This window comes from Tursiops truncatus, chromosome 7 (genome assembly GCF_011762595.2).
Source record: "Tursiops truncatus isolate mTurTru1 chromosome 7, mTurTru1.mat.Y, whole genome shotgun sequence".
In the NCBI taxonomy this organism is placed as follows: Eukaryota; Metazoa; Chordata; class Mammalia; order Artiodactyla; family Delphinidae; genus Tursiops; species Tursiops truncatus.
Window position 1 is genome coordinate 51021358 of NC_047040.1, and position 27530 is coordinate 51048887.

A 27530-nucleotide genomic window follows, 5' to 3' on the forward strand; every position below is an offset into this window, starting at 1 on the left:
CACCTCTCACAGCTTAAAAAATGAAGAGAAATCTGTGGTTCTTTAATCATTAACGTTGGAGGGAAAAAGATGTTTAATATCTAAAGAGTAATACATTTTGATCTTTTGAATCAAGAAATCTGGCATTTCTCCATCATTCGGAAATAAATACCATGTACCATTCCGTATACAGCAACAGGATAAATGCAGATCTTAAAAGTTTCATTAAACATTCCTCTGTAAGTTAAACCCAGACACACACTCATGTCTAAATGTATTTAATATTTATTTTTTACTTTTAAAGTGATGCTATTTACATTTGACATTAGAAGGAAATCTTATCAGTAGGGCATCAGGGATTAAGCTGGGCAGTATTAAAGTTAGAACACTCACATGTTTGCAAATTTCTATGTTGTTAAAAAGAAAATCACTGTTGTTAAATAAATACTTATTTTTTAATTGTAAGTAATATGGAACGATCTGTAGGTAGTTCTAAAGTTCCATCAAGGGGCGCTTCCCAGGAGGTGTATTACTACTCTGTGAGTGTGGAGAGCAGAGATAGAAGTCAAGCAGTGGTGTTCCATGGGATATTCAGAAAAGTTAATAGTTCAGTTATTCCCAAGAAGACTTCTTGCTGCAGACCCGTTATTAATGGTCCCACTGCTCTTCTCTCTCGTTCACGCCTTCTTCTTCTTCGGGGAATGCTGATTCATTCTGGCCTTTCATATGCTTAACCCCTGAAATTATAAAAATTATGCTCAATTTATTTCTGGCAGATTCACTGCTTTGCTGCAAGAGGTAAAGAAAATGAGTGGAACGTTTTCACTGGTGTGTATGTGTTTTCTCCAAGGATCTCAACAATCTAATCTTATATAAACCTTTTAATTCACTGAGGAATAAAAACACACCCAGCCCAATTCCCATTTGAAACAGAATGTCTTTTATAGTAATTAAATTTTCTCCATTAAGAATTGCATCACTGCCTATTAAAAACCTGTTAACTAAAAATCTGCTCACAGGCTCTTACTGCCCCTCCTCAGGAGCGAGGAGATGTGTGTGTGCCATTTCTGTAACTTTCAAACAACAAAAGAATCAGAATACTGTTAGTCTTCTTTAGGAATCAAAACATACAGATTTGATTCTGAAACTTTTGTATTAAAAATTCTTCAATCACTTCCCCCAAAACCTACACAGAGGAAAACCATTGACACACCTTTGCCTGATATATAGGCTGTGTGACCTGGCCTCTCCCTACCTATCTGGCCTCATTTCCACCAGCCTTTCCTGGTTCCCCCTTTCACAGTAATTTATGCTTTAACAATACTAACCTGCTCTTCCACATTACAGGTCACTCCAGGCTCCCTCAAGCCTCCATGTCTTTCTCATTCTATTCTCTCTGCCGAATAGCTTCTTCCTACTCACCCACCTGATAACCTCCCACTCATCCTGACAGCAGCTTGCCTCCTCTGTGAAGGCTCCCCCAGTTCCCCAAGTAGACCTAGCTGGGTCTTTATCATATTTCCCCCTACTCTTGGATCACTTTCTCTTGTATCAATTACTTTATAGAACAGTATTTGTTTACATATTTTTCTCATTAGAACAAACTTGCTGATGTCAGGATTATGGGGTTTCACTTTGGGGTCCCAGACACAGAGCCTGGCAAACAGTAGGTGCTCATTAATATTGATTGCATAAATGATTGATGGAATTAATGAGGTGACACTTTGGTATATGTCTTTGGCAGTTCCACAATAATGTATATTCAGATTTTTTTCAAAATTAACTCAAATTTGGAGTATAAATCATAAGGCGACTACTACAATCATTACAAAATTATCTTTCATTTCACTTGGGTCTATTCTGTTATAACATCATACTAGCTGACACTCTGCATATAGTGATGCGTAACATGGAAAAGTTTATAGATTTTTATATTTTAGTAAATTGGTTTATGAGACTTTTCTAAATATTACTGAACAACATTGCAGTTAGAATTGATAAATGAAAGGAAGTCACTGCTCATGTTTACTAAGAAACAAAGAAACTAAAAAAAGGAAAAAAAAGAGTGGATTTGCATGTATTGCAGTCAGCAACCTCAGAGTGCCATTTGGCAAGGAATGACACCCCTGGACTTGGTTGATTATCTTGCAAAAATATTTGATAAGTTGTAATAATATTTAAATACTGTAATTTCATCTGCAAACAAAGATCACTCACAATCACCATAGAGAGAAATTTGTTGTTAACAAATGGAACTTATTTCATCATGTTATAGATTACACAGGAGAAAAAGAGGTCTAAATGCTAAGAAGGAAAAGGAGTTCAATGAGCATCCAATCAGTCACTCTGCTGGAGTCTTACATACCTGGGTCACTAAACCTCACAACTCCACGAGATAAATACCTGGATGGTGAAATCTAGACTTCAAGAAGATAAATGATTTGTTCAACTTTACAAGGATAGTGTGGTTCTAAAAGAAGTTCTGACACATCATAGTCCCTCAATATAGACTGACTGACTGACTGACTGACTCACTGACTGACTGACTGACCGACTGACTGAGTGAATGAAGCATAAAGTTCCATTGTCAGGAGACCCCAACTCATTTTCACTTTTAGCTTTTTGGATGCTAACCTAGACTCACCTATCAATCTCTAGGATTTATTGTAGGTTTACAGTACCTACTAATCTGGTTCAAACCGTCTTGGCATTCCCTCTGAAGTGTTAAAGCATAGTAATCATTCAGCTGCCTGCCACTGTTTCCTGAGCTAAAATTGTCTGCACCACCCAGGATTTGCAAAGGTTCTACTGCCTCCAGGGCTCATCCCTTTTATCCTCAAAGTAGCTACAGAGTAATGCAGTTGTGTTCAGACAGTTTCCCTTAAATTAGGTTTAACTTAATACCAACATTGATTTGTCTATATGAGGGAGTCAAACATTAAAAAAAATGGTAACCAAATGTCCAACTTATTAAACCATTAATCATCTACTTCCCATACTTGACTATAGGTCTACCCACTTATTTATTTTATAATGATAACGGCCACAAAGTTATACGAGAAAGCCTTCTTTAAAGTAAAATCACTCACTTGAGCAAACCTTGGAACGGGCTTTTCTCGGTCTTATTTGAGTGTGGCATTAACTATTGCCAGGTGAAAGATTTTGATGAGGCAGGAGTAGGTGACGTCACAGAGCTGTTCTGCCGAACCTCTCTACAGGACCACAGATTCCTTGGTTCCCAAAGCAGTTTACACTAACATCATCTTTCCATTGGATAACGGATGGTTGATTAATTTGTGTTTTGAATTTTTCTTTTTTCCTTTCAGCAATGTTTGTTTGGTTATAGATGCAATAAATGCTGAGATTAATGTGTGAAGTCTGTGAAAACTGTCTAATAATTTTTCTCCCCACGCCACTCCTCCTATCACCAAACACACATATGCCTTGTATTTAAATTTTCTTTGAAGCCTCATTCAATATTTGAGTAATTCTGGAGGTGGAGGAAAGTAACTTGCTCTGGAGGTGTTGGTGAAATTCTCAGATTCTCCTCTGCTGCCAAATGCTAACGAACACACAGGAAAACACCTCACCTGCACGTGAACTGATTCCCAGCATGTGGCAAAGGGCCTCCTGGAGCAAGAAAGACACAGACAGCCCTGCACTCGGGCAGAAGGCAGAGGGATCCCCAAAATGCACAGAGGCTCTTTTCTCCGTAACAAAATGAACATACAAGAAAAGGAGCCATGTATAAGACAAGGATATGCGGTATGAATACATGAAGGAGTGAAGAAAATAGAGTTTGAGGAAAAGAAAGTAGACTGAGTAAAAGAAGGAAAGGAAAAGAAAGAAATGTTGCCCCTGCACAGAACGTCATACTCGTGCTCTTCTCCATTCTGTAGATCAGGAGGTTTAATGTGAGTTGGATGAAGTTGTAAAGTGACTGAGTGAAGAATTATGAATAATTAATCCCTAAAGGGAGGCTTACATTTGGCAAACCATACATCAATATGTTTATCGATTAATTCAGAGGGGAAAAAGGCAGGTTTATCACATTTGTAGATGACATGAAACTTGGAAGAAAAGATGACATGATGAGTGAAAAACTAGTATTCCAAAGAGCTGGAAAGAGGGCCTAAGCAATTAAGGTAGAGGTCAAAGGGAGTTTTGTTTTTAGGAAGATTATTTTGGTTCTAAAAGATAGAGAATGAGGACAACCTAGATTGAGTATAGTTAGGGATTCAGGTGACCACAATTTCAACATGACCCGACAGAGTCACCTGTTTGTAGGAACAGAGCTCTTGGCAGTGTGGGTGACATTTCTAACAGGAGAGTCAGCAGTTCAAGAGAGGAAACTTCTCTCTAACCATGTGTTGTTCAGACTTTTCTGGATTATGCTGCCCAATTCTGGATTCTGCATTTCAAGAGTTCCATTGAAGGAAGTAATTGAGATTAAAAGCAGTTTTATAAAATCTCTTCCAGAAGAATTGGATATGAAACTGCACTGTTTAGCAAAATTAAGAGAGGACAAAAGAGGCTGCCATTGAACTCCTAAAAGCCTGGAAAAAGAAATAAAATTTATCTAAGTGGCGACTGAGAGCAGCAATAGTGTCAATAGCTGACATTCATGTGGTGAGGGCAGAGTACAGATCTTCCTAGATTTACAATGGGGTTACATTCCAACAAACCCATTGAAGATATCACAAGTGGAAAATGCATTTAATACACCTACCCTACCGGACATCATAGCTTAGCCTAGCCTACCTTAAACGTGCTCAGAACACTGATGTTAGCCTATGGTTGGGCAAAATCATCTAACACAAAGCGTATTTTATAATAAAGTGTGGCATATCTCATGTGATTTATTGGATACCATACTGAAAGTGAAAAACAGAATGGTAGTATGGGTACAGAATGGTTGTAAGTGTACTGTATTTGTTGTGTACACTCATTACCCTGTGGCTACCTGGGAGCTGGGCTCACTGCCCCGCCTGGCATCATGAGACCATATCCTACTGCATGTCACTAGCCCAGGAAAAGATCAAAATTCAAAATTTGAAATACGGTTTCTTCTGAATGCATATTGCTTTTGCACCATCGTAAAGGCAAAAAATCTTAAATCAAACCATTGTTAAGTCAGGGACATTTGTATGGATCAATATAAAGAAGAAAATTTCTAAACTCTTTATGTTTGCCCAGCAATAAGCATGTGAGTGAGCTCCCCATCACTGTGTGTGTCCAAGTCAAAGCTAAATTTCCATCTCAGGCAAGAAGGAACCCTGGATTGAGTAGCAGGGCAGGCTCACAAGCTCACCAACCCTGAGATGCATTCATATACAAAGGAGATCTTCTTTCCTACTGAATATTTTGCTTTACTCTGAGTACTATAAGTTACAAAAAAGTAATTCTAACTTTAAATGACTTAAGTGGCCCAAATCCACATTTTAAAACAATTCACATCGGAAGTAGCAAATGTAAATGGATTCTTTTTTTTTCAACCACATAGTTTAGAAGTTTGAAATCATTCGAAAGTCTTCTGGGGAATTTGTGGATGTATTTTGAGAGCCTCTGACCCTCTTGGAATTCTATTTATACTTGTTTCTGTGGCTTTTCAGTGAAGAAGGTCCATAGTTTTCAGCAGAATCTCAGAGGGGTCTCTGACTCACAAATAGTTGTGAATATGAATCCTAGTCTAATCTCTTCACTTTAAAGATGAAAGGACAATTTCAGATGGCAAAGTGACTTGCTTAAATTCACACTGCAATCATAAGCTGGGCTGGGACACAAACCTGGACCCCTAATTCCTACTGGGGGCTCTTCACCTGGGCCACCAGGACTCAATCTACCACCACTGTTTTTGATCTTTTCCAAAGTTAAAACCTGAAGGAAAATGTGGTGACTCAAGATCATAAGGCTTTTTTCATTATCAAATTCTTTCAACTTATAACTGATAGATTTAGATGTAACGTTTCAGTCTTTTTTGTCATCATTGCTGTTAGTGTTTTTAATAGAGTTTGTAAGCAGGAAGATGTACAATTTAACTTTGCCCAGCAACATTCCCAGAATGGAACCAAGTTACAAATAATGTACATGTTATTAGAAAAGAAGCAATAGGAGTTAAATATAATAAAGTTCCTACTGTGTGTTGAGCAGGAGAGAGGCACAACTACAAATCAGATGGGGATGTAGGTCAGGGGTGATGGCATGCACATAAATGAAGTTAATTTAATGAAGACATGTAGAATTAAAGCATTTGGAGAGTTCTGATGTGGGAAAGAAGAGCTCCAACTCAGGAGATAGTAATTTGGACAGCCGTTGACTGAGCAATACACTGATTAGATTAAGGGAAGCAGTAAGTCTGATTTCTAAATGAGAACACTATTTGCAAAATACATTTAACAAGCATTAGTTTTCTGAAGGCCTACTATGTACAAAAGAGTGAGTTCAGTGGCCCTAAAAGAATGATTTTTCTAATGGTTGCTTGTATATTGATCCTTCAAATTTTATCAAAAAATCATGCTAGATATACTCAAGGACTATAATTTAAGCTATAATATGGGACATCAAGTCTCCTCAGTAAAGGCCCACCATCTCTGATTGAAAATGTGCTTTGCATTTCCCCAAATGCTTTCACATGTATTTTGTTTAATCTTTTTGTCATTCATTTATAATAAATAGCTATACATTAATATACTGAGGGTCACAGAGATCAAGTGACATATTGATTTCATCCCAAAGCTAAACACACATCATGTCCTGAACTCATCTTAAATCTATCCCTTTCTACTTCATTTGGAGTAAATTACATATAAACAGCACAGTTGATCTCTGCTCTAATACGAGGACTGTTCAGTTAATATAAACTGCAAATCAACACAGGATCATTTCACTTAACCGCCCATTACTTACAGAAGCATTTCTCTGCAGAAGAATAAATGTATAATATGCTTCTCTCTTCATCATACATGAGAATAGGGGCAGCATGTTTATATGGTATTCATATGTATTCATAACTATTATATATTTATGTATATTTTACCTATCGTATATTTTACCAAAGCTGTTGCCCAAGAGTAAAACCTAGGTGAAAGGTTTAGCAGTAAATGCTGAGGAGAAGGTAGGGTGAAAGGTTTAGCAGTGAATGCTGAGGAGAAGATAGGGGAGGAGGTATACTTACCTGCTATCATTAGAAGTGTGAATTCAAAGAATATCTTTGGAGAGTAATCTAGTCTCACTTATCAAAATGTAAAGTGCCCACATCTTTATCAGTAAGTCTGAGGCTGGAGCCAGGCAAGAATATGTTCTTTAATTTTGCAAGGATCCTGCTATTCAGCCTAGGGTGAGAATCACTTTGATAGACTGAGTTCCTCTTTTGCTCTCTACAGCCAAGTGCCCTTCTAATACCCCCTTTCTCTTCAAAGCTAATGCATTCCATGAACTCAGAAGTAAAGTTAAATTTTTAAGCACTACACATAAAGGAGCTAAACAGTGTTGGGCAATTTCACTTAAGAAAGAGACAGAATGGCTCCCTCACCTGCCGGACTTGACTGCCATTGATTGAACACAATAGCATATCTAAAATAAAGAATACATCAATCAACAGGAGTCCATGGTTAGCCTTGAAAGCACTAAAAATAAAATAAACAAAAGGAGAGTTGCATTTAAAGCCACAGAACAAATGATGCCTGTGTTTTTTAAGTGTGTCCACAGAAGGATGTCCTGTGCTGGCATTATAGAAGTCTGTGTCTTCCAAGGAGAGTACCTTCCTATTGAAGCAACAATAGTCACTATTGGCTACCATAGCCTTGAAGTGCAGCAGGGTCCTATGGTCCTTCCCCCATTTCCTCAGCCTGCCTTTTGTCTGTAGAAAAACTTTAGCCAAAGAATAAGTTTAGTCAGGAAGTGGAAAAAATGCAGAAGTAAAGGAAAGCAGTCAAACAAGACCAAATAATAATAGTTTAGTCATCAAAGTCAAGGACCTTTAGTTTCTCCTCAAGGGCTGTAGATAATATTCTGAGCCATATCCTTTGAGCTGTCTTGTAGACACTGAAACCCCCACCAGGTGGAAGAAGTTAACTACATGATGAATCAGACTGTAGCCATGACATAAGCTGCCATAATTCTGAGAATTGGCCTCAAAGAAATGGGAACAAACCGACCCTGGAACTGAAGACTAACTGTACTTCAAACAATCAAGATGACACTGATCAGTCCACCGCATGGCCAATTTCAAGGTGACTGTCAGAGATGACTGTGCTATTTCTGCATGTAGCCCCTTCCCTCCACCTATAAAAGCTCTTTCCCACTGATTGTCAGCGGGGGGAAGTCAGCCTTATGGTATTAATTAAGCCACCTGTATCAAGAATCACTTTGAACATCACTGGTCTAAATGCATCAGAGATTGTCAGATTGTAAGATTTTTTCACTCCTCAAATCTCCAGTAACCCCATACTCTCTTCACACTCAGCTGATTTTTTCAGGGATAATTGAAGTAATCATTAATGAATTGACAACAGCATGGCCAAATCTACCAAGATATTTGAATCAGTGCCCATATCTCTGCCTCCTCTCATAAGCCTCACCTCTCATTTTTTCCACCCCTCTTTTTCACAATATCTTTTACCCTTTCAAAGAATCTCCTAAAATTAAGACCTCTCTTTCTTGCATCATCAGTTTCTTCCATTCTACTAAAATAGTCCCATAACCACAACATTTCTTCCATTTCAAGAAACTGTCTCTTGACTCCACTCCACCTCTCATCACTGCCCCTTCTCTCTTCTTTAGAAAACTTTAGAGCAAAACTCATAGTATAATAAATAGACTACATCATGTTATAACCTCTCCTTAACATACTCCAATCAGACTTCTATGTTCATCACTCCATTAATAGTTCTTGTCCAAGAGGGAGGACATATGGGAACATATGTTTATGTATGACTGATTCACTTTGTTATAAAGCAGAAACTAACACACCATTGTAAAGCAATTATACCCCAATAAAGATGTTAAAAAAAAAAAAAGTACAAAGTATCAAAAGAAAAAAAAAAAAGTTCTTGTCAAGTTTCCCCAACATACTCCATCTGGGGAAATCCAGTGGTCAGTTTCACACCATTTTAGACAAAATCTTGGCAGCATTTAACATAAGTGGTCACTTCTTTTTGTTGAAACACTAATTTGACCTCAAGATGACCAAACACACCTGTTTCTCCACTTACCTTATTGACTACTTCTTCTTGGTCTTTTCAGCTAGACAGTCCTACTCATTCTCACCCTACATGCCAGCCAGTTCCAGGACTTGGTTATTGAATGTTTTCTCTATTTGTACTCACTTCCTAGGTGATCTCATCCAATACTATTGCTTTAAATATAATGTATAAAATTGATGATTTCCAATTGTATATTATCAGTCCCAATCCCTCATCTGAGTTCAGGTTCATAAAACCAACAGCCTAACTGTATTCTGACTTTTAAGTGTTTAATAGGCATCCCAAATTTAGTATATCCAAAACATGATCTTGATTCTGTCCCCAATCTTCAAACAAAGAGAAACAAGCACCTGGCCCCTACCAACCTTCTGTTTTCCAAATCTTTTCCATCTTAGTTAACAGAATATTCTCAGGCCCAGTGTATTCTTTGCCTCCTCTTGTTCCTTTCATACTCCTCTTCCAATGCATGACCAAATTTTGGTCTCTACATGCGAAATTGTATCCCAAGTCTAATCATTTTTCATCAGTTCCAGCACTACCACCTTAGTCCCATCCATCACTAATCTCTACCTCGAGGACTTCAATAGCCTTCTAACTTGCTTCCCTACTTTCTCTCCTTCCACCCTACAGTTAATTCCCCAAACAATTTACAGAATAATCTTTTAAAAAATTACATTATTCCTCCGATGAAAATCTTTGATGACTTCTCATTATCTTAAGAATGAAATTCAAATGCCTCACCATAAAGTTATAATCATTAAGATGCTTCATGATTAGGTTCTGTCTCCTTCTGAACTTATCTCCTTCCAACGCTCCCTCACTTGCTTGCCTACATTGGTATTTTACATAGACCTCAAACAGCCTCAGGCCTGTCATCCTTGCTCTCTTTATTGGATTCCTCTTCTTCTGAGGGACCCACATGTTTTTTTTCTTCACCTCAGTTGGCCAATCAGGTCTTTGCTGAGATGTGATGATTTCAGAGAAGACCACTGACCGTCCCATCTAAAACATCCCATCTCTTTCTTTCCCTTACTTTCAGTCCACTTATGGTGATTTATCTTATTTTTTTTTTTCCTTCCTTTAGAGCATTAATCACTCCCTGGTGTCATATGTCTTTATTTATGGAGTTCTGGTATGCCTCCCGCTAGAATATCAGCACCATGAAATCAGAGTCAATACTCTGTTTTGTTCGCTGACTGATCAGCAGAGCCCAGAACAAAGCCTGAACATTATAGATGCTTAGTGCTTTTTTTTTTTTGCAACTCGTAACTTTTTTTTTTTTAACATCTTTATTGGGGTATAATTGCTTTACAATGGTGTGTTAGTTTCTGCTTTATAACAAAGTGAATCAGTTATACATATACATATGTTCCCATATTTCTTCCCTCTTGCGTCTTCCTCCCTCCCACCCTCCCTATCCCACCCCTCCAGGCGGCCAGAAAGCACCGAGCCGATATCCCTGTGCCATGCGGCTGCTTCCCACTAGCTATCTACCTTACGTTTGTTAGTGTATATATGTCCATGCCTCTCTCTCGCCCTGTCACAGCTCACCCTTCCCCCTCCCCATATCCTCAAGTCTGTTCTCCAGTAGGTCTGTGTCTTTATCCCTGTCTTACCCCTAGGTTCTTCATGACATTTTTTTTTCCTTAAATTCCATATATATGTGTTAGCATACGGTATTTGTCTTTCTCTTTCTGACTTACTTCACTCTGTATGACAGACTCTAGGTCTATCCGCCTCATTACAAATAGCTCAATTTTGTTTCTTTTTATGGCTGAGTAATATTCCATTGTATATATGTGCCACATCTTCTTTATCCATTCATCCGATGATGGACACTTAGGTTGTTTCCATCTCCGGGCTATTGTAAATAGAGCTGCAATGAACATTTTGGTACATGACTCTTTTGAATTTTGGTTTTCTCAGGGTATATGCCCAGTAGTGGGATTGCTGGGTCATATGGTAGTTCTATTTGTAGTTTTTTTAAGGAACCTCCATACTGTTCTCCATAGTGGCTGAACCAATTCACATTCCCACCAGCAGTGCAAGAGTGTTCCCTTTTCTCCACACCCTCTCCAGCATTTATTGTTTCTAGATTTTTTTGATGATGGCCATTCTGACTGGTGTGAGATGATATCTCATTGTAGTTTTGATTTGCATTTCTCTAACGATTAATGATGTTGAGCATTCTTTCATGTGTTTGTTGGCAGTCTGTATATCTTCTTTGGAGAAATGTCTATTTAGGTCTTCTGCCCATTTTTGGATTGGGTTGTTTGTTTTTTTGTTATTGAGCTGCATGAACTGCTTGTAAATTTTGGAGATTAATCCTTTGTCAGTTGCTTCATTTGCAAATATTTTCTCCCATTCTGAGGGTTGTCTTTTGGTCTTGTTTATGGTTTCCTTTGCTGTGCAAAAGCTTTTAAGTTTCATTAGGTCCCATTTGTTTATTTTTGTTTTTATTTCCATTTCTCTAGGAGGTGGGTCAAAAAGGATCTTGCTGTGATTTATGTCATAGAGTGTTCTGCCTATGTTTTCCTCTAAGAGTTTGATAGTTTCTGGCCTTACATTTAGGTCATTAATCCATTTTGAGCTTATTTTAGTGTATGGTGTTAGGGAGTGATGCTTAGTGCATTTTAAGTAAAGAAATGACTAACTTCAATCTCACTTTCTTTAAAAATATTCCCTATTCAACATACAAAGACTTTTCAACATAGCCAAATTTTTTTTCAGATAAATGAACTTCTGCTCAATCCCTTTAAGTCACATCTCCTGTAATAAATAGAAAAGGTAGTTTATTTTTGGCCTGGAGTTAGTTTGTTCTTCTCAGTCTCCTATAGTATTTTAGATTACCACTCTAGACTAACTTAGCAATTATGATTCTGAAACTCCACCTAGTCCAAGAAAATAGGCAGTAAATCTTAAAGATGGAAAGGAGAAATTGCACTTTCCCCAGTATATAATGTTCTGATCACCAAACACAGTTAATTAATCCCATTGGGTACATGGCTTTCACAATATAAGTAATGTAAATGGATTTGATTAAGTATTTTGGTCTCCTCAGTGATTCTCCTGTAACTTAAAATTTTCTTTTATGGGAAAGTATTAATCCTGATGAGTTGATAGTTACATGCAGTCTCAAAATCAGCTCAGTTCTCTCCTATCCTGAGGCTATTTCCCTCCCCTTTTCTCTGCGGAGGGCCTCAGCTCAGTTTGTTTCTCATTACACAGCTTGCTGGCCCTGGCTGCCAGGAAGCTTCTGAATGACGAGATTGTTCTGTTTTATCCTCTGCCTGACCCAAGGACTTGCAGTTCACACGCTGAGCTTTGCAACTCTTGCTCTGACCCTGCTTTTTTTGCTCAGATTTACCATTGTTCTCATACGCATTCTTGTGCACAGGCAGTTTTACTCTCTGACCATCCCTTTAAATAATAGCAATTCATTGTATCACCATGGGGCTCGCTGACCTACTTTCTTCTTTGATTTGCTGCCCTACAGTTGGTCTGTTTTACTTGTCTCCCACGTGTAAAATCACAGTCTCTCTTCATTTTACATAGATCTTTAACAAACTCTCCTTGGATGAGCTGATACCACTTCTTTTATTTCTTTTCAAATTTTGATTTTATTAAGAATACTTGATGCAAAGGAGCAATTATATACTCAAATTCTATAATGAGTAGCCATTTTATATTGTTTACATGAAGAAGGAGTAATAGTAATAACATTTTTGCTTAAAATGGTAATTTTCTGTTATTTCTGCCCTATAATATTTAAATGTAATAATTAGGAAAAATATGTGTTTACTTACCTAATTTACTCAGTTTCTCAACACATGAGTATCAGTTACCTGCGAAAATTTTTTCAATACCAAAATTAGAACACTCCAACCCCGCTCAGACATTATAAATTAATTGCCCTAAAACCACGGCTTTTGAATTTCCAAATTCTTCTCTTGAAAGCAAAAACAATCTTACTTTCAGTATACATACATTGCATTCAATTTACAATCACCTTTGTCTTAGAAAAATTCTAAAATTATTAATAAAAATTAATGTAAGCTTTTTCAAAAACCCTTGTTGAATTTCATTGTTTCAGAGGCAAAATTCTCTTAAAGTATGTTTATGGCTTAGCACACCCAAAATTATTTGAAATTTTTTCAGTTTGTTCCCTTAACTTACTGTGTATCTAGTCTGTTTACCTTTTCTTAGATATTTATTTCATTTCTTCCTCAAATAATAGACACTACTCTGAGGGAAAAAAAAAATATATATATATATATATATAAATATATAATATATAAATAAAATAAATATATATATAAAACTGAAAGTAACCATCAGATTTTTAGAGATAAAATGAAATTATTGAGAATGAACACTATTATTTCTGGCTTGATACACTGAGTAGAAACAGTCTCCAATTTGCTAGCACAAGGTAGCTGGGCCTCTCAGAGAAGATACCAGAAGGGCCATTTGGCTAGGGCCTCTTATGCAAAACTGGCCATGATTTAGACTTTTGATATTATCTCCAAATGTTCATATAGACAATAACAGATATATTTATTGACATATTTATTGACAAGTTTATTGACAATACTTTTTTAAAGTACCACTCATAAAACTTCACACATACATCTGATTACTGGACCATACTACCTGGATCATACCATGATTTATTCTTTTTTTAAAAATATTATAATTATGAATAGTTCAATTATATCATATTGTAAATTTTGTTGTCAAATGAAAATATTGACAATCCCATCATTTTTGCAATCCTGTTTTGGCATCTCTTCATTTGTTATTATAGGGAACCTCAAGAAAGGAGCATGACCAGACCCCTTTATCCTCCAGAAGGCTTTAGTAAGGGAGCCATATAAACCAATGGACATGGAAGAAGAATAGCCTGGACCCCTGTTCTAATCCCTTCTAGTCTCCTCCCCACAAACTATATTAGCCTAGAGACCTAGATTGAGAAAAGAGCTTTTTCTCAATCATAGAAGCATGTCCTTTCAGGGTCGAAAGAACTTTAAAAAGCAGTCTTGAGTTCAAAGGACAGTCCAACTGCCTCTTAACATATATACATACACACACACATACACACACACACACACACACACACACACACACACATACACTGCCACCACCACCATCATATTAAGATGTGAACCAAGGCCTGTTTTCTGAAGTCCCACAGCGAAGAGCAATCATTCAATCCAGAACACAGTTCTTTGGACTTTATTCTGTATTCTCTGCCTTGTGCCACACCAGACACAAGAAGTGACAAAAATGCTGGTGCCTGGGAGTCCCAGGGGACTTCCCTTCCTGCCTGCTCTTACCCAACCACAACCTGGCTGCCTGATGTCCATGCAAAGCCACTAAGAGGTAAAATGTCTTCCATGGTATGTGGAAGCTGGACACTCTAGGAAGATTCTCTAATGGATGTTTTGTGAGATTGAAATGGACAGTTAGTATAATAATTTAGGCAATATCATAGACCGTGTTTCTATAAATTGGCCTAAAAAAAAAAAGGCATTGATTCTGTGTATCCTCAGTTCCAAATCCCTTACAAATCAAGTTTCTGAGCACAATCCTTCTTTATAATTGGAGGCTGCATGTTCTGGAAATTCACCAACAGTACTACCAGAATATAATTAGAAGTGGGTGGAAATAAGAGGTATAATTTTCTAAGTTTCTAAGAAAGATTTACTTCTCAACAAGTAACATTATCCCCCAGATATTCCTGATTTGTTCTTTATAATGAGTGTCTACTGTTTAGTCTTTTCTCTACTCTCCCCTGCTTATAGGGAATGACTGTTCTCCCCACTCACTTTCCTTCAGGAACCACTCTTCTCCCCACTCCAAACACAAGGTACAAATCAGCAGTGCCTGTTTCGTATATTATCTTGTCCTCTGGCCACTGTGCCAAAGCCAGGGGTATCTGACCCACGCTGGGTTAAGTATAATCCTTCCCCCATGATCTTACTGTCAGAAACCAAGTCATTATAAGAGAGTTTTTAATTTATGGATGGTGTACGATGTTAAACTTGTTTGCTCTTGATGGCCAGGTTTCCTACTTAAGGAGATAGCTGGTCTGCAGTGGACCATAGGGAGGATGAAATTGACAGGTAAAATAAAGGAAATGGAAGAGATGGCAGACTTTGATTCTCTTTGTTTCCTGAGGCTCAGCTTCCTTTCCTTTCTTTCCTAGTAGTTTGTTTTCCCTTAATAGCATAAAGTAACCAAGTAATCTTGCAACAAATTTCCCTTTTGCCTAAGCTAATTAGATTTGAGTTTTGACATGTGAAACCCAAAGTGTCCCAAATAGTCTATTCTCTCTTATGTCTTCCCTGTGATCTCCTTCTGAGATGGAAGACAGAAAAGGAAAATGAAAGGCAACTGGGGTATTCCTTTTCCCCCCCATACCTCCATCTTTGAATGCAACTTATAATGAGCTGAGAACCAGACAAAAATGGAAAATATTCCGATATGTCTCAGGAGTGACCTTCAAGTTAAATCTAAACCTTACACTAATGATTGGAACTAAAGTAATAAAAAACATTTAGGACATCTTTTACAAAGACAGTAATTGTCTCCCCACAGGCAAGGCATCTTTTGAAGAATGAATAGCAGACTTTCAGGTCAGGGGTCAAAATCATCACAACTGGTTTCATGCTTTCTTTGGTTCCTGAGGCAATAATTTTATTACTACAAAGCCTTGTGCATTCCTGGTCAGTGCTCATTGTGTGGATCTGTAAATAACCAGATGACAGAATTTGAGTGATTATAAAAGAAGTATTTTGCCCAGAATTGTCACAACCTAGGTTTTCGAATGCTTAAAATTTGTCAGTTTTCTCAGAGTAAACACTTACTTCAGTGAATTGTGGAGAAGACATGCCAGATACTGACACACATGATATCATAACACATTAAAAGCAATCTCCTGGAGATTCTAGGAAAACATAGCAAAGAAAAACTTTTTAAAAATTCCCCCCCAAATTAGCTCTTGAGCTCCTCATCATCATTATTTCAATTTGGTTTTGAAAATACAAGTAAACAGAATCTATAATTCTTGATACCATTTATTTTGTTGTTTTTGTTCATCTGTATTTTCCCACTCACCTAATTGATCCTTGTACTATGATCATAGTTAATTTTAGATAAAAGTGAGGTTCAGTTTAAGCATGACTTACCCCAACCTCTTTGTGGGGCATCCAATGTGTCTTGGACTGGAGGATTACTTTGGAAGTTTCATCCACTTTCCTTCCTTTGCACCTTTATCCTATATTACCAATATTTATAATTAATACTATCTAAACTACAGTGGGGCTCCCTTCTGTTGCCCCTATTATTCTCCTGATTCTAATTCTATCATCATGTGTAATAATAGTAATAACATATTATTATAGCGCTTTTCAATTTTTCAGGGCAAAAAGTATATATATCATTCTATTCTCAACATTACACTGTAACATGGAATGGGCTACTGCTATTATTACCATTTCACAGCTAGAAAGCTGTGTCTGCCAATAATTAAATGAGTTGCCCAACATGGCTTGGCAAGTCAATATCAAAACCCAAAATTCCTGAATTTGACTCTACAGTTGACCCTTGAACAACACGGAGGTTTAGGGCACCAACCCCATCCCCACCCCCAGCGCGCGTGCGCGCGCACACACACACACACACACACACACACACACACACACACACACACGGAGTCAAAAATCCACATATAACTTTACAGTCAGCCCTCTATATTTGCAAATTCTGCACCTGCGGATTCAACCAACCACAGATTGTGTAGTACACTAGTGAAAATGAGCAGGGCCCTATAGGGACCTGCCAAGCATAAAAGCCTTTCCATGTCCCCCATTTCTTGTTTGTAAACAAAGGCTTTCAGCCTCCTAGACCCTCCCTGAGTCCCAAAGGTCAGATTCAAACAGTTACTAATTAGGAAAGTGAAGGAATGCAGAAAGAAACAACAGTGCAGCCATGGGGCCTGATCCTGGTTCCTCCTAGGGGGATGTGCGGATCAATTTGATACATATCTCTGAGTTCTTCTACAGGAAGTAAGGCCCCCACCCAGGTGGAGGATGGTAACTTCAGGCTGAGCAAAGAATGTGGACCCCAGGCCAGTTGGAACCAGAAGTCTGATGGTTGAGATTTCTGGAACACCACACTGTTACCTCACCACAAGCCAATCAGAGGAAAGTCACACACCCTGCAGACCTCCCTCCAAATCTTGCCTATAAAAACCTCTTCCCTGAAACCCATCGGGGAGTTCAGGTCTTTTGAGCACGAGCCATCCTGCTCTCCTTGCATGGCCCTGCAATGAATAATCCTTTCTCCACTCCAAGTGCCGGCGTTTTGGTTTGTTTGGCCTCACCGTGTGTCAGGCACACAAACTTGGGTTTGACAACAGTAGTACGTATTTACTGAAAAAAAATCCATGTGTAAGTGGAACTAAGCAGTTCAAACCTATGTTGTTCAATGGTAAACTGTAGTTCTTTTCCCACTATGACATCCAATTTCTCATTCCTGTTGGGCCAAGATCTCATTCTTCTAGTCACAATGTATTCCTAATTGAAGATTTACCTCCATTCCCTTGCAGCATAATATGATAAACATTTTAACAATTTTTTTTCCTGAAGAATATGACTTCTTTTCTCATAGTCCAAAGAAAGTTTCAAGTATGGCAATTTTAATCCAGGTGTCAAGAAAGACAATAATAGATGGAGATGATTCAGAAAATCAGGACTTTATATTTCTCCTTACATCATAATATTTAGACAGCTGCTTGTTCTCTGCCTATTTGTAGAGCTGATGCTACTTAGGAATAAGGCAGATATTTTTCCACGACTGTACTAATTTCAAATATTCTGAAGTACTTTTTCCATAAATTATGGAAATGTCCTACTCCTCCTGAACTACTTCCTGCACCAATATTACTGCAAAATTGCAAATGAACTTAGTCCTGATTTTTTTTTTTCCTAGAAAATGTAATCGCCAAAAGAATGTAGAAAGACAGATTACATCTGTTGAAGAGTCAATTACTGAATCAAATTTTTCAGTTTTTTTTTTAAACAAAGTTATTTTAGGGCACTTATTATGATAGCCCAATTATTTTTAGATATTCGTTCTTAGGTTAATACTCTGTACACAAATAAGTGTAGATTGGTGTGTGTTGAGACAGAACAGCTTGTACCTTTTTTGCTACATACCAAATATCATCATAAGAAGCCACAACCATCATACTTGAAGAAAATCCAAACTTAATGAGCATTGTTTTTTCTATTTCTTGTACTTATGAAGTCTCCAAATTAAGAAGAGCTTGTGTTCCACAAACATGCTTGTAAGGTGTTTAGAACTCAATCTATTTTTCTATAAAGACATGTAAAATATGGGGAATTTTGTTTTATTTTTCAAGACTGCTGACATACAAATCCTCCAGAGGACCTACATTTGCTGTTTTGGTAAACATTCATTCATGCAGTGGATGCTGGGCTTTGGGGCCTGTGCCAGTGATGGCACCAAGGATTCAGAAAAAAAAAAAATAAAAGGTAGGTTATTATGCATGTGAAAGAAAAGAAACATATTTGCTTTTGGAAGAGAAGGGATGGAATCCACAGGAGCTGGGCAGCATCTGAGGGAAGGAAGAGAAGAGAGGACATCTGCTGGATCACAAGAGAGGCAGGAGGGACCTGGAAGACAGACCTGAAAGAAGAGAGGTCGCTCACGAAGATTTTAAGAGGGTTTACTTTGGAGTATCTGATATTAAACCCTCCCCTTATTTTATCTTATGAAATTGTTGGTAAATTCTACATTGCTGTTTACATCTGTGTGCAATAAATATACTCCAAGAAGCAGGAAGAGAAAAATGGGAAGAACATAGTTCAGGTTTCATGACAGTTATTCAGGGAAGCCTTCAGTGCCTATTTAACCCATAAAGATACAGAAATGCAGAAGCAACGGTTCCATTTTTTTTTTAATTAAGAAGTTGAGTATTTTATTATTAAACTTTATTTTCCTGCAAGGCTGTTGCTTCAGTGTCTAAAAATAGCACCAGCAAACACAGTATATTGCAAAATTAAGACAGTGTTGTTCTTTATCTGACACTGTACAACTAACAAAAACTCTTCTCCACTGCCAGTTATTTCTAATGGGAAGATCATTAGGTATTTTGACCCAAATTCAGGGATGGCTGTAAGCAAGTTACAGTATTATATAAGGCTTAAGATAACAATGTTATCTTTGAATTACATAATTTTTACAACTAGTTTTACCACAGTTTCAGGAATTCTGAATATTATAACTGGAGCCTATCCTAAAAATCATAGGGTGCTGTGAAAAAGATGCATAGTGTTTACGTGAAGTCATTAGGAAATTAAGGGGTATTTTCTTCAGGTAACGTGGCAAGCAGTTCCTTTTGCTATAAGCTGCTTTTTAAAAATCTCTCCACCACTAACTTAAGACAACTATGCTAGATTAAGTTGTTTCAAACTAGTTTATTTAGGGGTTCCATCTTCACTCCTCATTTTATGTATCTCTCATATGCATCTTCACACATCTAGTACTGAAAGGTTAGTGAGTGTCATCTTGATCAGCCAACCATCTTCATAACGAGATACGTTGACAAGCCCTGGATTTTCTGCTAGAGCTGCATTCATTTCAGTTACTTCTGCTGAGAGAGGAGACTAGCGTTCACCAGCAGCTTTCGCACTTTCCAAAGCACCGAATGAGTATGTTCAATTTTGTCCCAGCTTCACGCAAACTACAGTAAACAACAGCTCCAAAGCTTCCTGTGCAAAATTGCCGATCCCCACACTATTCCAACAGCGTTTTCTGTTGTTATCCATTCAAGGGTGTCTGTTAATTTACACTCGGAGAACGGAGGTGGGCCGGTGCGCAGCGCCTGCAAGGCGTCCACCAGCCGCCCGCCCTCAGCCTCCAGGGACCTGGGCGGACACTGCAACCCCGGCAGCCTCTGACCCCGGCGCAGAGACGCTGCGCAGGCGTATAGAATGCAGACCTGCGCTGTGCGCAGCACCACGTGCCGCGTGCGCCATGTTCGCCTTGTTCGCCATATTCGGCTTGTTCTCCGGGCTGCGGAGCATCCTTTTAAGGGCCAGGGCAACGCTGGCCTCGTTTCTGTGACCAAATACATTTCAAGTTACAATGGGAGTGCCAGAAACAATTTCTTCAAATCCCGTCAGTTCCATGGAAAGAATTAAGGAGTAAACCGGTCACTCATAGCCCCACAGTAAGCCAACTTTTTGTTTTCTTGTCAATTCACTCAAGATTGGTTTAAGTGTATGGAGAGGGGAAGAGAGGAGAGGATTCTCAGTATTTGTTCTATGTATGAGTGATTGATTCCTAATATGTTTCTTATGATGTGCTTTAAAACACGTCATGGAGTATGTGGTGTGTGTACATGTACAGGAATGAATATGTGTTAATTTTATCAACCCTTAGGAAGGGATTATTAGTATTTCAGGTACACTACTCAGGACTAACACTCCAGGGAGTGAGTTAGCATTTGAAGGACACTAATGGAAAACTTACATAAGAAGAGCACCGTTTGTAACTCCGATCAATACCAGAAAGTTTTACATTAGCATATAATATGTTAGAAACAATTTTTCTTCAGGGAAATAAGAGGTGTTCAAGATACGTCTACTGGCTAGATACATTGAATGCATACATTCATTGCATTTTCATGAACAGGGTTTAAGAATCTAGTAAACCTCATGGTGTACACTCTTCAAAGTGGAATGTAATTTCGGAATTCCAGTCTGTTCTGTATGCGGTCTTTGTCACTTGATTCTGACTAGAAGTTTAAATTAACCCTGCCCCTAGAAAATTGTCCCCTTTGCCTTGAGTAAACCTTTTATGCAAGTCGCTTGTTGGAGATCTTAAAAGGACAGAGGGCTGAGTTGCATTGAGATTTCAGAGCAACTTGTATGGGTCTGACGGAGGGGGCTGCTTGTTGACAAATATTTGCATGTGTGACAGAATTAGACGCCAGCCATGCTGATTATCTGAAGGAAAGAAATTGCGGTAAAGGAAACTGAAAATATAAAGGCATAGAGTCTGGAGGGAGCTTGATATATTTAAGAAAAAGGAAGAGGGCCATTGAAGACAGAAAGTAGGAGTGCATTTAAAGCCAAGTGGAGAGTTGTGAAGGGAGTTCAGTGGATTGGAGCAGCCAGGTCATATAGGATCTAATTAGCCATGGTGAGGAGTTTAATCTGTTTCTAAGGATAAAAGAAAACCCCATTGGAACACAAATTGCCTGTTAGTTGAATACTGTCAATGTCATGGATTGCAAGCACATTTGCCTAAAAGGCCAGGAGAGATGAACCAGCCATACTATACAAAACATTAGCTCAAGTTCAATAATAAATGGAAATTGACAACAGATTTAGGGGTTAAGGATACCATAGTGAATGGTGAGGACTTTGGCAAATGAAGATCACGTGCTTCATCTTGTGAACCTATGTCCTGGGTGGTGGTGGTGAAGGGACAGCCTCAAATCAGATCCAGGTGATTGTTGTCATGCTGAAATATGAGTCAAGTATTGCCACATCCTCCGGCTTTCCAAGACAAGCAGTACATCTGAATTGCTGCATTAAATCTAATGTTTAAACGATGGTAGCTAATTAAAAAGAAAAATAAATCAGTATGTGGGATAGACAAATCATGAACTGAAATGGGGCTCTCGGACTACCATAAATAATCTCTGATCTATATAGTGAATGTTTACCTTTCAGTATATATGAAATCTCTCTTGAGCTTACTTTCCTTATAAATTACAGCTTAATTATCCCTACTTTGCAGAAAAAGGAATAAAATCTTTCAAGCTAACCCCAGCAAAATTTAATTTCTACACTCCAACATCTTTTCATTTAGCAAGTATTTGTTGAGTGCCCACCATGTTGTAGGGGTTGAAATATATGAATGAACAAAAGATAAAGATCTCTGCCCCTGTGAACTTTATAGTCCTGGGAGGACACTTAGATTTAAAGGATAAGTGGGAATAGCAGGAAATGAAGAGGTCACAAAGGAGATTGAGGTGGAGAGGTGAAGAAGACAAATGGTAAAGGTAACAAAAAGTGGATTATACAGTATTATGAAGGTCTCGATGCTCTGGAGAAGAGAGAAATAGAGCAGGATGGGGGGGCGTTGGGAGTGCGGATGGTCTTGGAAGGATTTCCACAACATCTCCAATTCCAGAATTCTTAGGATCTGCCTCTGCTCTCATATCTAGAACTTCATTTTATCCTTTCTCAAGTGCCTTCTTCCCCTCAGTTTATAAATGTCCTCAAATGTAGTCAAGTATCTTCTATCCTAAAAATAAACAAACAAACAAAAAGCTCCTTTAACCATGCATATTCTTCTTGCTTGTATCTCATCCTTTAAGAAAGGAGCTTTCTAAACTGCTGGTCCCACTTTCTCACATCCTGTTCACTCAACAACCTACTCTGATATGACTTCCACTCCAGTCTCTGTACCAAAACTGTTTATAGATGACCTTTGATTGGCCTCATCCAAACACCAACTTGGTGTTTCTTAAGCTTTAATCTTATTTCACCGCTCCCCAGTCTTTGCCATTGTTAAATATTTACTCTTTCTTGAGGATTCAACTTCTCTTAGCTTCTGAGATATTCTACCAGTGACCTCCCTGCTGCATTTAATTACTCCTCCTTCTGTTTCCTTCGTGTTTTATTTTTCTGCATTTACTACCTTCTTCTTAAATGTTAGCATTCCCGCAAGGTAATTATTACTTCTTTAAGGCTAGGAAGTCCTTCACTAACACAGGCATCAGAACCTCAACATATCCAAAACTATACACTCATTTATTCTCTTTTAATCTTGGTTAACTGGTCTTGGTTAACTGCTTTCAGTATTTGTTTCTGCAAAAAGAAGGTAAAACTTTTGGATCATTTCATCTGCCCTGGGAAACATGTTGCTTATTTTTATTTTCAAATTTTAAAGTTTTTATTTTTTAAAATGATGGTTTATATTCTCATGCAACTGTGAAGATTACATGTGTGAATAGAGAATTTGGGTATAAAAAATTAAACACGTGTTATGAGAAACTTATTAGTTATCATCCATCTGAAAGCATTTGACTTTCAAAATCTGGCATATTGCCTAAATTTATTCTTCAAGAGATTAAGTTTATATTGTCATTTCTGGAAGATTGCATCTGGAATGTCTTTATCAGTTCATCCTACACTATCTTTTTAAATAAGATTCAGTTTAAATATTAAGCACAGCATTTAAAGAAACTGAGCTTATCTAATCATCAGAGGTTAGGGCAGAAAAAAATTATCATCTGGTTTTCATCTGTTATAAATAGCAAATGTCACCCAATTTACTACTTGTGTAAGGTTGAGAAAGACATCCTTCACCAATTCACTCCCTGCAGCCTTATTTTCAGAAAGTATATTCAACTACATAGCTTCATCACAGATGCACATATACACACACACACAAATTTATAGTTCAAGAGTACTGTTTAACAGTACATTGACATAACATCAGGTGAGAAAATGAACTTTGGCTTTGATTCTGAACTGCTACCCAATCAGAATTAGCATTTATATGTATATAAAATATTATTGGATGGGTTTGTTAGGTCTCCGTAGACAAGAATATCCAAACAAAACATACATACTATGCATATATACTAAAGGAAAATGAATCCATTTCATCTTGAGAGACTAAATATTTATACTTGAAATGTTTTGCTTTTGGTCAGGTGTTGAAATGAAAACCAAATTCAAATGTATAATTTATAAATATAAGTATTAAGAGAGAACATACTATATGCATGTAAAATGGAATATAAATATAAATTGTTTAAAAATACTTGTGCTCTTGGAAGATAATGCTGGGCACAGAGTAAAACAGGAGGTTTATTTACCTAGAAAATAACATTATTCTATCTAAATTTTAGATATGTACTATTTTTCATTTTACTGGTAACAAAGCATATAATTAAGAATACTACCAAATTAATCAGCAATATAGTGATGATTATTGTGATTAAAGGAAATTGCCATCTGGTTATGTTACTCTGAGTACTTTTTTTATACTTTAAATAGTACTTGCTTTGTGCTGTGTAATGAAAATGAGACTTTATAGAAATATCTATACTTGTTTGCATTTATAAAAAGGCAAAAAAACTAAATGTGAAACAAAATACACAATCCACAAACAATTATGATTGTGGAAGAAATACATGAAACATTTATCTCAAAACTGGCAGATTTTTGAAGTTCCTGAAAAAGGGCTAGCTTTTCCAACTTGGAAATACACACTGGGTAGCAAATGCTCATGCTTATGCTTGGAACAATTTGAGACACCAAAAGACTTATAGTGTTGGTAGCTGGGCCAGTTAAAACTGCAAGTGAGAATTAATGCCTTCCTTTTACTATCCTTTCTAAGCTACTGCTGAGTGGTAGTGGTCTTGAAGGATTTGGCTTTCTATCTACCTACAACTTTAAACAAGAATTTACTACTGATAGTCCTTTCCGTGGTAGTATTTAGTTGTTCTTGTGTTGCGATAATGTAAACAGCTGGGATCTATTTCAGAATTGTCTGGCTCCAGCTGGACATGCCTTTAAAAAAGAAAAAACCCTTTTGTTCAGAGCTGGGTTTTCACTGTAATCACAGAATTTAGTTTACAAAACCAAGACATAAATGGTGTTCCTGCACGGAGCTGGTTTGACTTGGTTGTCTAGAGAGAAGAAACTCCAACTGCTTGTTCTTTCCTTTCCTCTAGCATTTGAGATTGTCTCACTCCATTAAAAAGGCCTAGAGGTCTAGTTCCTAGTGGGATTTTGTTAAGTAGTGTAAGTGAATTTAAATAAGAGATGTTGTGTGCACCAAAGAATGATTCTGACTCATTTAGGTCAAGCGTGTTTATCCCATTCTTGCTACTAGAAACTCTATTAGTGAAATTTTTTGTCTTAGTCTTGATTACATTAAACCAAACATGTAGAGCTAAGGAAAGAACACATTACTAAGGAGCAGAGACAAAGAAATAATCAGTGTAGTTGAAAAATCCACAAAACTTTTCAGGGCAAGAGGAATCAAGTGATAAGAAAACTGCCAAACGCTGAGTCAGGCTTGCCTGATTGTCAGCCTCTGCGTAGTCATGGGAAATCACTTGTTCCTTGGTTAGAGCCTCACTCTGTGTCCCTGTCACCGTGACTGCTACCCATGAACTCTGATGACCAAGCAGGCAGAAAACACCACCACGGGGCTGCTATGGATGAATATCAGTAACCCTCCTCCAAACTTCATCAAACTGGTTTCCAGTTTAGAAGTCTATTGAAACTTATGTATGTGGACTAGAAAATTTGTATTGAGTCCATGTTGAGTCCCCTCAGTATATGAATCCCAAAACATGTGTGAAGTATCTGTTTTTAATACTCTAAAGCGTGTTAGAATCTACTGATAGTAAAATCCCTGAGTAGAAAGTGGGAGGTTGTTGATACCACTTTACTTGTTATCCCAATAAAGCACACGGAGTAAATGTCCAAGGCAGTTGCCTAAGAGATCTATCTGTAAAGTTTTAAATCTTCTGTGCAGTGTCAGTTTACAATCAGAGAATGCATGTTGATTTTTAAAGTTTCCAAATAAAAGTTAGGGGGAAACCTGCACAAAGTTAAAAACAGTTGTCATTTTTTTTTTTTTTTTTGCGGTACGCGGGCCTCTCACTGTTGTGGCCTCTCCCGTTGTGGAGCACAGGCTCCGGACGCACAGGCTCAGCGGCCATGGCTCACGGGCCCAGCCGCTCCGCGGCACCTGGGATCCTCCCGGACCGGGGCACGAACCCGTGTCCCCTGCATCGGCAGGCAGACTCTCAACCACTGCGTCACCAGGGAAGCCCTGGACCAGATCATTTTAATGGCGAAGTTTGCAGCAGCAGGTGATTGCCATCGCTCCATTTCTTAGTCTATGGTTTCCCTATGGGAGCTCACTAAATAGTACCTTTGTGTAGCTTATAAATTGTAAGTATTTCTAATTTTGAGCAACAAAGAAAAATATCTACTATTGTAAACTGTGGACATGTGACCAAAGATTGTGCCATGATTGATAAATCCACTTCGCATTCTCATTCATTCATTCAGCAAGTACTCATGTAGTATGCTAAGTACTAAATAGTCTGCTAGGCTCTGGGGATCCAGTACTGACCAACATAGACATGATCACGGTTTCATGACGTTTATAGTTATTGAGTTCATTAATTAACTCAATAGATATTTCTTCAGTGCTGCTGTATGCCAGACATTCTTCTGTAATGGAATATGCAAGTAAACAAAAAAATCCTGACCTTGGGGAGCTTCTTCTTAGTGGGAAAATCCAGATAATAAGCACCAAACATGATAAATAAGTAAGTGATAAAATACGCTAGGAAGATAAAAGTATCATGTGGAAGTATAGAGGAGGGGAAGGGAGCAGGAGTTCAGTCTGAGTGGTGGTAATTTAGATACAGTGGTCCACTTAAGAAGCTGACACACTTGAGAAAAGACATGAAGGAACCTAGGGAGTTGACCATGCAGACATCTAGAGGAAGAAAGTATTAGGGCAGCGGGAACAGAAAGTACAAAGGCCATAAGGTAAAGGGATGACTGGCATTTTCAGGGAACAAAAAAAGAAGCCATTGTGCTTCAAACAGAATGAGCTAGTGGGAGAGTAGCAGGTAGAAAGATCAGAGAGGTAACAGGGATCCAGATTCTGAGCCTTGTAGTCCTTATAAGGACTCTAAAGAGTCACTCTCGTTGATGTATTAAGAATATACTGGGGACTTCCCTGGTGGCGCAGTGGTTGAGAGTCCGCCTGCTGATGCAGGGGACACGGGTTCGTGCCCCGGTTCGGGAAGATCCCACATGCCACGGAGTGGCTGGGCCCGTGAGCCATGGCCGCTGAGCCTGTGCGTCCGGAGCCTGTGCTCTGCAACGGGGGAGGCCACGGCAGTGAGAGGCCCGCGTACCGCAAAAAAAAAAAAAAAAAAAAAAAAAAAATAGAATATACTGTAGTGTACAAAAGTAAGCAGACCCATTAAGAGATAATTGCAGTAATCCAGGCGCAGAATACTGATAGCTCAAACAAGAGTGATGACAGTAGGGGTTGTGAGAGGTGGTTAAATATCTTTTGAGAGTAGAACCAATGGGATTCCCTGATAGATTGATTATTAAATGTGAGAGTTAAAAAGAAGTCAAGGAATACTAAAGTTTTTGGTCTAAGCAACTGGAAGAATGGAGGTATCTTAAACTGAGAGGAAGAAGATTGCAGGAGAAGCATGTTTTTTTCCTTTAGTGAGGAAGTTAGTAG

General features: G+C 38.1%; 1 protein-coding gene across 2 annotated transcripts in view; it reads right to left on the reverse strand.

The window, feature by feature from the left end:
• Window positions 1–627: 627 nt before the first annotated feature.
• The window catches only part of PPP1R1C (protein phosphatase 1 regulatory inhibitor subunit 1C), a 129438-nt gene continuing 102535 nt past the window's right edge, over window positions 628–27530 (reverse strand). For both annotated transcript variants that reach the window (XM_019931476.2, XM_019931475.1), the window contains exon 5: window positions 628–716. In XM_019931476.2, the coding sequence (XP_019787035.1) occupies window positions 628–716 (89 nt within the window). The remainder of the gene's footprint in view (window positions 717–27530) is intronic.